General features: G+C 40.1%; 1 protein-coding gene across 1 annotated transcript; it reads left to right on the forward strand.

Annotated features, from left to right (window-relative positions):
• Positions 1-8,435: 8,435 nt before the first annotated feature.
• Positions 8,436-10,085, forward strand: LOC143880736 (protein FAR1-RELATED SEQUENCE 5-like). The gene has a single exon (XM_077383708.1). The coding sequence runs from the start codon at positions 8,436-8,438 to the stop codon at positions 10,083-10,085; it is 1,650 nt and encodes a 549-aa protein (XP_077239823.1).
• The last annotated feature ends 450 nt before the right edge of the window (positions 10,086-10,535 follow it).

The raw sequence follows: 10,535 nt of genomic DNA on the forward strand, positions 1-10,535 counted from the left end.
GCTTCATCTGTTGCACAAATTCACAAAATACTATTTTGTTTATTTAAATTTCATTACTTTGTTACAAAGTTCACTCCAGAAGGAAGGAAATATAATCATGCATGTGATGTTGTTTTCAGTGAATTATTAATGAATAGGCCATAGCTCTAATTTTAATGTGGTTGTTTGAGTAATTCTAGAGAAACATGGGCATGCCACACTTGAGACTAATGGGCCTTGGGAATGACTACATTGGGTCTTTTCTTCCAAAATAAGGGAGAGGGATAGAATTGAGAGGGCACGAGTGAGGAGATGGTACCAAGTAGCCGAAAAATAAGGAAACAAAATATGCTCCATTAAAAATATAGTTTTTTCTTTCCTTATTTTTCGGTGTCTCGGCATCATCTCGGCACATGCCCTCTATTCTCCTTCAAACACCAAAAACTACTGGACATCCTTCGGGAGTCCGATTGAACCATCGGAAGTCCGAAGATTCATTCGGACTCCCGAAGGATGGCAACTTGGAACCAAAACTACTGGACATCATTTGGGAGTCCGATTGAACCTTCGGAATTCCGAATCGGAAGTCCGAAGGTTCAATCGGACTCCCGAATGATGGCAACTTGGAACCAGAAACTACTGGACATCATTCGGGAGTCCGATTCAACCTTCGGAATTCTGATTCGGAAGTCCGAAGATTCATTCGGATTCCCGAAGGATGGCAAATTGGAACAAAAAACTACTGGACATCCTTCGGGAGTCCGAATGACCCTTTGGAATTCCGATTAGGACGTCCGAAGATGCATTCGGACTCCCGAAGGATGCCAACTTGGAACCAAAAACTACTGGACATCCTTCGGGCGTCTGAATGACCCTTCGGATGGCTTGTACGAACCCATAAGTAATGGTGGTCTATCGGGAGTCTGAATGAATATTCGGATTCCCGAGTCGGGCGTCCGAATTTTCCTTCGGACTCCCGATGGACCACCATGACGAACTAAAAATTAATTTAATGCAATCAGGAGTCCGAATGAACCTTTGGAATTCCGAAGCGGGAGTCTGAATCGCCTTTCGGATTCCCGACGTATGCTCTTATCAAACTAGGTGTCACGTCTGTAGGACGGGGAAATAACCCTAGGCAGGTTTCAGCTGCCCAAGATGCTGTGGCAAGGGGATGATCATTACCACTCATCGTACTTGAGCATGTATGCTCTGGCACAAACCTGTTCACCCTAACAGAATCTAGGTAATTTGTCCCACTGATTCTGAAAGGACAACTTCCATTCTTGCATCTAACAGCATACTTTATAGGTTTTGAGTCTACTGGGACGAATACAAAACGCCTATCAATTGCATAGTCTCTAACTTTGTTCTTAAATACTTTAAAATTCGGGAAGATTCCCCCCACCTTCAACTCTTCAAGTCCTATTCTCTCCACATTTAATTCATCCACAACCATTTCATCTACTTCCATCAGCTCCCTTGTATACGTATTACCGAACGGGTCGCCGATAATGTTATGTACACCATCCTGGTCTCCGATAATGTTATGTACACTATCCTGATCATCTACACCATCCTGCTCTACACCTTGGCTGTCATCGTCCTCATCAAAGTCCTCATCGTCCTCATCAAAGTCCTCATTGTCCTCATCAAAGTCCTTATTACCATCCTCGCAAATGGCATCATTAACATGCATATCACTATGAAAATCCCTACTGAACCATGCATCGTGCCTGTATGGTAAGGAGTAGGTTAGAATGAAATTCAATGACAGAAAAATATAACCTCCCAAGTAAATATAATTTCTATAATTTATTACATGGAAGTGGTCTTATGTTCAGTTGTATCTTCCTCTGTCTCATTAAAAATTGGATCCTCATAATCTTCATCCAAGTGTACTGAATATCTGCCAACCCGATCAACATTAGAGTAACAATAATGGAATGATAAATTCATCAACGGAATCACAATTTCATACACGGATAGTACCTATTGCTGGTATGTCCTTCGCCATGTCGTATTCGTTTGCTGGGAGCTTCAGCTGGAATAGGTGTTGCTGACACTGCACGAATGGAATTATTTTTGGGACTGAAAGCAGGTTCGATTGGAGTAGAAGCTACATAATGTTCATTTATATCAACTACATTTCTAAGCAATGAAAATTTCCACATCAGATAATATTTTAATGGAATGAGAATTAAAAGAATGCGAAAGTCCAGCTGAGTTAATATTTTACCTCTTCATGGGGATGGGTGCAGATATAATTTCTCCAACTCTGTACTCTTTAGTTATGTACAGGCTGATAGAATTAAAGAGGCTATTCTCAAAAACCATCATCACCATACCTAGCTCATCATCATTTCGAATGTCGCATAACAAGATTTGATATGGATCCATGACATATCGACATTTTATAGATAATGACACGCTGATTCCTGTGGTCCCAATCCTTAAGTGAATTAGAGACTGAAATTCCAGAAAATTTATATGGCGATTCATAGTTAAACACATTTTCGTCCCGCCAATATATTGGAATGATACTTCATCCTTCAAGTACCCATCAACGTGTAACATAAAAGAAACCATTTTTCCACCATTTTTGCACACCCTGTTTCGATAAGAACCATTATTAGTACACTTATGATCACTTTTGGACCAAAACATAACTATTACACTTTTCGAACCACATTTTATAAGTCGAAACCACTACGGAACCACATTTTCTACCGCGGAACCATTACGGAACCACATTTTTCACCCCTGAACAACTAGGGAACCACATTTTTCACCCCTGAACAACTAGGGAACCACATTTTATACCAAGGAACCATTAGGGAACCACAATTTTGACATCAGAACGACTACGGAACCACATTTTATAAGTCGAAACCACTAGGGAACCACATTTCATACCCCGCAACCACTACGGAACCACATTTTATACCCCGGAACCACTGCGGAATCACATTTTATAGCTCGGAACTACTAGGGAACCACATTTTCAACACCGGAACCATTAAGGAACCACAACTTATACCTCGGAACCGTTACGGAACCACATTTTTTATCCCGGAACCACTAGGGAACCACATTTTATAAGTCCAAACCACTAGGGAACCACATTTTATACCTCGGAACCACTAGGGAACCACATTTTATACCCCGGAACCACTGCGGAACCACATTTTATACCTCGGAACCACTAGGGAACCACATTTTCAACACCGGAACCATTAGGGAACCACATTTTATACCTCCGAACCGCTACGGAACCACATTTTTTATCCCGGAACCACTAGGGAACCACATTTTATAAGCCGAAACCACTACGGAACCACTTTTTCTACCGCGGAACCATTATGGAAGCACATTTTATAGCTTGAAACCATTAGGCAACCACATTTTTCACCCCGGAACAACTAGTATACCAAGGAACCATTAGGGAACCACAATTTTGACATCGGAACCACTACGGAACCACATTTTATAAGTCGAAACCACTAGGGAACCACATTTTATACCCCGGAACCACTACGGAACCACATTTTATACCACGGAACCACTGCAGAACCACATTTTATACCTCGGAACCACTAGGGAACCACATTTTCAACACCGGAACCATTAGGGAACCACAATTTATACCTCGGAACCACTACGGAACCACATTTTTTATCCCGGAACCACTAGGGAACCACATTTTATAAGTCCAAACCACTACGGAACCACATTTTATACCTCGGTACCACTAGGGAACCACATTTTATACCCTGGAACCACTACGGAACCACATTTTATACCCCGGAACCACTGCGGAACCACATTTTATACCTCGGAACCACTAGGGAACCACATTTTCAACACCGGAACCATTAGGGAACCCCATTTTATACCTCCGAACCGCTACGGAACCACATTTTTTATCCCGGAACCACTAAGGAACCACATTTTATAAGCCGAAATCACTACGGAACCACATTTGCTACCGCGGAACCATTATGGAAGCACATTTTATAGCTTGAAACCAATAGGGAACCACATTTTTCACCCCGGAACAACTAGGGAACCACATTTTATACCAAGGAACCATTAGGGAACCACAATTTTGACATCGGAACCACTACGGAACCACATTTTATAACTCGAAACCACTAGGGAAACACATTTTATACCCCGGAACCACTACGGAACCACATTTTATACCCCGGAACCACTGCGGAACCACATTTTATACCTCGGAACCACTAGGGAATCAGATTTTCAACACCGGAACCATTAGGGAACCACATTTTATACCTCCGAACCCCTACGGAACCACATTTTTTATCCCGGAACCACTAGGGAACCACATTTTATAAGCCGAAACCACTACGGAACCACATTTTTTACCGCAGAACCATTATGGAAGCACATTTTATAGTTCGGAACCACTACGGAACCACAATTTCCACCCCGGAACCACTAGGGAACCACATTTTCAACCCCGGAACCATTAGGAACCACATTTCATAACTCGGCACCACTAGGGAACCACATTTTATATCCCAGAACCACTAGGGAACCATGTTTTATACATCGGAACCACTAGGGAACCATATTTTCTAGCCCGGAACCACTAGGGAACCATATTTTATACCTCGGAACCACTACGGAACCACATTTTATAGTTCAGAACCACTACGGAATCACAATTTTCACCCCGGAACCACTACGGAACCACATTTTCAACTCCAGAACCATTAGGAACCACATTTCATACCTCGGAACCACTAGGGAACCACATTTTATATCCCAGAACCACTAGGGAACCATGTTTTATACATCGGAACCACTAGGGAACCATATTTTCTAGCCCGGAACCACTAGGGAACCACATTTTATAACCCGAAACCACTACGGAACCACATTTTCTACCGCGGAACCATTATGGAAGCACATTTTATAGCTCGAAACCATTAGAAACCATTAGGGAACCACATTTTTCACCCCGGAACAACTAGGGAACCACATTTTATACCAAGGAACTATTAGGGAACCACAATTTTGACATCGGAACCACTACGGAACCACATTTTATAACTCGAAACCACTAGGGAAACACATTTTATACCCCGGAACCACTACGGAACCACATTTTATACCCCGGAACCACTGCGGAACCACATTTGATACCTCGGAACCACTAGGGAACCACATTTTCAACACCGGAACCGTTAGGGAACCACAATTTATACCTCGGAACCGCTACGGAACCACATTTTTTATCCCGGAACCACTAGGGAACCACATTTTATAAGTCCAACAATGGTGGTTTTTCACGTTGGAAGTTGGTTGGGGAAGAAGAAAGAAAAAGAGAAGGTGGTAGGTGAAATAGCATAGGGAAACGAGCTTCTAAAATTGATGGGAAAAACCAAGGGGTATATTTGTCCTAAAGGCCTATTTTCGTACCCGGACAGCCCCTTTTTTATAATTTTGAAAAGACTACCCTTACTTCACAATATAATGAAAACTTTGCATTTTTTTAACAATTTTCCCATTTATATATGATATATGAGAAATGATAGACTAAAGGGTGCCCTTGCGAAAAAAAACTTACAAGGCACCCCCATTGGTCCTCAACAAAATGCATTTATTGTTCTTTTAATATTACATTTGTTCACACTATTTTCATATTTTTCTGTGCTCTTATAAATGCACTTTCTTGAGATGGGTTAAAGGGCGCCCTTCACTCTATCATATATATATATATATATATATATATATATATATATATATATATATATATATATATATATATATATATATATATGAGAAAATGGTTCCTACACACATGTGTAGATAAGTTATCTACACACTAGCTTAAAATAGAGTGGGGGCCACATTACTTGGGTGATCCAAACCATTCATTTTTAAGGCCCTCACATAGATAGGGTGTCCACAAAAAATCAGATCCATAGGATCATCCTAACCATTCGAACTGTGGAGACAAAAAATGGACTAATTTGTGAAGGTTTAAAGACATCCATTTTACCTCCACAAATCGTAGGGTTGGGATGATCCTATGGATCTGATTTTTTGTAGACACCCTATCTATGTGAGGGCCTTTAAAATGGATGGCTTGGATCACCCAAACAATGTGGGCCCCCACTGTATTTTAAGCTAGTGTGTAGAGAACTCTCTACACATATGTGTAGGAACCGTTTTCTCATATATATATATATATATAGGGGAAAGTGATGGTGAGCGGTCGCTCATATAAGCTATATGCGCAGTCGCATAATAACCGTTGATTGGAAACGATCGTAGCCATTCTTGAGAAAATCCAGAAACAGAAGGGAAAAACCCATTCGAGCTTCTCTCTCATGTGCGATCGTTCTCACCCAAAACCAGAGGGCATCTCCGACGATCGGAGAAATCTGCCGCACGGTGCCATCGACGTTCTCCCTCTCTTTCTTGACAGATGCTATCCCCGCACGGTGCCATCTCTGTAGACGCGCCCAAAATCCGTCCTCCCCTTCCTTCTTGACGGTGAAATCCGCCATCTCCGCACGGTGTGGGCTCCTCCAACGAAGCAGGCGTCGTTCTCCTCCCCAGGTAAGTTTTATATTTCTTTTTTTTTCTTTTTTCCCTCTTCTAGGGGTTTCATTTAGGTTTTTTTTGTTTCTAGGTTTTTAACTGTTCCATTTTTTTTCTAGGGCAACAAAAACGGTGATTTTAGAAGAAGGGATTTTCTCTTCTTCCTTTTTATTCCTTTATTTTCCCTTCTTCCTTATTTTCTCTTCTTCCTTTTTTATTCATCCACATCCCAAAATCCCTTCTTCTAAATACTCCTTCAGCTTCGACGACTCTGGTTCTCACCATATTCTGACTTCGGAAGCCCTTTTAGGCTTTTGGGGTTGTATCCTCTAAACTAATTACATAGATTTGGTAAATCTCAGCCAAAATTACAGAAACCCTATTAAAAACAAAAAAAAAAACACAAGAGAAAATAAAGGAAGCCCTATAAAGGAGTTGCCCTATAAAGGAGTATTTAGAAGAAGAGAATAAAAAATTCTCTTGTGTTTTTGGGATGTGGATGAATAAAAAAGGAGTATTTAGAAGAAGGGATTTTAATGCATTATCTTTCGTTGTGTATAAATGAATTATGGATGGATGGTCAGGTTTATAATGTTTGGATTTGATATTGGGTTTGAGTTTCAGTGTGATTCAGATGGGTACTTGATATGGGTCTCACGTGCATAGGCCCAGTTATGGGCTGGGCCGAGTCTTGTAGTCTTCTAGTATGTTAAGGTCTCTCTCTGAGATGAATGGGTTTTTCTTTTTTGTTTCTAGGTATTTTTTTTGTTTTAGATCTTTGTTTTTATCTTATGCAAAGTGTTATTCTTATGTAAAAAAATTGGGTGTTTTGTTTCTTATTATATTCTGCTTTTATTTGAAGGATTTTTCTTATTAAATTTCTAACTACATATTTTGATGAGATTTGATGGTGGTTGCAAATTTACTTCATCTGCAGGACATTTTGTTCGGGGACATTCCAAACTTTAGGCAGATTCTAAGTGCATTTGAGTTGCTACCAGTCTTAGAGGATAGTGCATAGGTTGCTACCACTGTTAGAGGACAGTACATCTGTTAAGGTCTGTCAATTGAATTTTATCCAATTCCCAATTCTTTCAGATAACTGGTTCTGCTATGGATGGATGAATTGATGGCTTTATATTTTCTCTAGCAGGAGCTGAAAGGCTTCTTTGCAAACAGGCCTTTGTTATCTGGTGGTGAAATCTGCCATCTCCGCACGGTGTGGTCTCCTCCAACGAACCAGGCGTCGTTCTCCTCCCCAGGTAAGTTCTATATTTCATTTTTTTTCTTTTTTTCCCTCTTCTAGGGGTGTCATTTAGGTTTTTTTTGTTTCTAGGTTTTTAACTGTTTCATTTTATTTTATTTTTCTAGGGCAAATACGGTGATGGATTTTTGAGATTTTCTGGTTATTTTCCCCCTCTCTCTGAGATGAATGGTGTTGAATTTTTTGTCTGGTTTTGCTGTTTTGTTTTTTTTTTCTTGAAGAGAACGTGAATCTCGTGATTTTAATTAATTTTACATTTATTATTTTTTTTCTTAAATGATCTGAAATGGGCTGAAACTATGCCATCTCATCCTCGGTTTTTTGCTGTTTTTTCCTTCAAGTAGCTGAAGTTTCAATCTCTGCCATTTATTTTTTTCCCTCTTCTAGGGGTTTCAGTTAGGTTTGTTTTTGTTTCTAGGTTTTTAACTGTTAGGGTTTTTCTGCTGTTCCTGTTGGTTATTTGGTGATTTGGATAGACCAAGCATTTCTATAGATTTGTGCTTATGTTTATGCTTCGTTTATTATTATGTAATTGACATTGATTTGGCTTACATGTTTTTTGTTTTATTTGATTGTCTTGAAGTGAAGGGATTGAAGAAGTGCACTCAAGTTAATGGATGATAGAGACTGTATAGATTTTGGTTTATCAATTGATGATATTGACGCTAATAGACTGATTATGGTTGGCGATATGTTAGGAAATGATGAAAGTGAGGTGGGATATATATCTGTTGATGAGGAGGTAGACCCAAATGAGGAGGGCGGTGTAGAATTTGTTGATATTGATGATGGTGGTGAGAGGAATCTGGGTAAGAAACCCTTTTTGGATCAGATATTTGATAGTGAAAATGATGCATACGAGTTTTATAATATATATGGGTTGGCCACCGGTTTTGGAGTACGGAAATCATCAACTTATAAGTCGAAGATAACACAGAAAGTGATATTTAAGAGATTTGTTTGTGATAGAGCAGGGTTCAAAAGCAGTAAAGCTAAAAATGTGGTGGTTGATAGAGTTGTGAAGCCACGTCGGACTGTCAGGGAGGGTTGTAAAGCGAAAATGGATATCTCATTAATTGATGGGAAGTGGAAAGTTAAAGCTTTTGAAGATGTACATTGTCATGAGCTTACTTCTCCACTGAAACGACAAATGCATCATTCGCATAACAAATTTATCAAGACTCAGGTAGTTAAGAATTTGATGGACGACCTGAGTACAGCCTCAATCCATCCTGCTAATATTGCGAAGGCCATTAATGTTTCATATAAAGGATCAGGTAGTTCTATAACGATAAATCAGGTGGTTTGCCATTTGAGAAAACAGAGGGTGAATAATATGGGGCATGAAGGCGTTTTGGTAGCACAGAAATTCCAAGCGAAACAATCAGAGGACCCAAACTTTTTTTTCAAAATGGAGTTGGATATTAATGGTAACTTGCGATCAATGTTTTGGGCCGATTCACGAGCTAGAGATGCATATCTAACCTTTAGTGATGTCATTGTGTTTGATGTAACGTATAGGACGAACAGGTTTAGAATGCCTTTTGCACCATTTACTGGAGTAAATCACCACAGGCAGAGCACCTTATTTGGATGTGCGCTAATAGCAGACGAAACAGAAGAGACATTTACATGGCTATTTGAGCAGTGGTTGGACTGCATGTTCGGGAGAGCTCCTGGTTGTATCATCACAGATATGGATGGGGCGATGCGAAATGCTATCAGAACCGTCTTTCCAAATACGCGTCACAGATTTTGCTCTTGGCACATCAGTAAGCATTTACTTGAGCATGTTCCATTAATGCGAGATCCCACTAGTGAATTTCCCAAGGATTACAAGAAATGGTTTTACACGAGACAAAAGGAAGACTGTGAGGTAGCATGGGAAAATTTGATTCAGAAATATCATATTGAGGAAAACGGTTGGTTAGCAAAAATGTGGGATGTACGAACCCACTGGGTGCCAGCATATTTCAGGGACACATTCACTGCTGGCATGACATCCAGTGCGCGCAGTGAAAGCATCAATTCTTTCTTTGATGGATATGTTAATCAGAACACAAGCTTAAAAGAATTCCTAGAGCAATATGATAGGGCACTTATTGAACGCCGTAAAGCGGAGTCCCAGGAAGATTTCCAGTCTAAAACAACGAAGCCTGTACTTGTTTCAAGGAGCAAATTGGAAGAAGAAGCTAGTAAGTCTTATACGAAGACACTGTTTGACAAATTTCAGGCAGAATTTAAGGATAGTATTGACTGTTAACATGAGAAGGTGGAAAAGAGTGGCAGCGTGGCAGTATACAAAGTTGGATTAAGTGTTGATGAGAAGTGGAAATGGTGCAAAGTTGTGTACGATGAATCTGAAGGGGTAAAGGCAACATGTGAGTACGCGATGTTCGAGACGAAAGGAATTTTATGCTATGTCCAAGAAGCAATTGATGAGCATTCCCCAACAATATATCTTAAATAGATGGACAACTGGAGTTAGATATCGTGTGGATAGTGGAGTGTTTATGAGAGAGTTGGATAATAATGATGTATCTCCACTTCACAGATGGTGCCTAATAACAAAGTTTCAAACACTTCTAGATAGGTTTAAAGATAATAACACTCTTTTCAAGAAGGTGAATGAAACCCTTGATGCTTGGTTGTTGGACTCTGAGAAGGAGATGAGAGACAAGGAAGTTGATTTGGCAAACAGTGGGAGCGAAGT

The sequence above is a fragment of the Tasmannia lanceolata genome, unplaced genomic scaffold, assembly GCF_043159265.1.
Source record: "Tasmannia lanceolata isolate RefF3 unplaced genomic scaffold, GAP_Taslan_0.1 ptg000007l, whole genome shotgun sequence".
Lineage (NCBI taxonomy): Eukaryota > Viridiplantae > Streptophyta > Magnoliopsida > Canellales > Winteraceae > Tasmannia > Tasmannia lanceolata.

Excerpts from the sequence above, each read along its gene's own strand:
- LOC143880736 (XM_077383708.1), top strand. The coding sequence starts at position 8,436 with ATGGATGATAGAGACTGTATAGATTTTGGTTTATCAATTGATGATATT.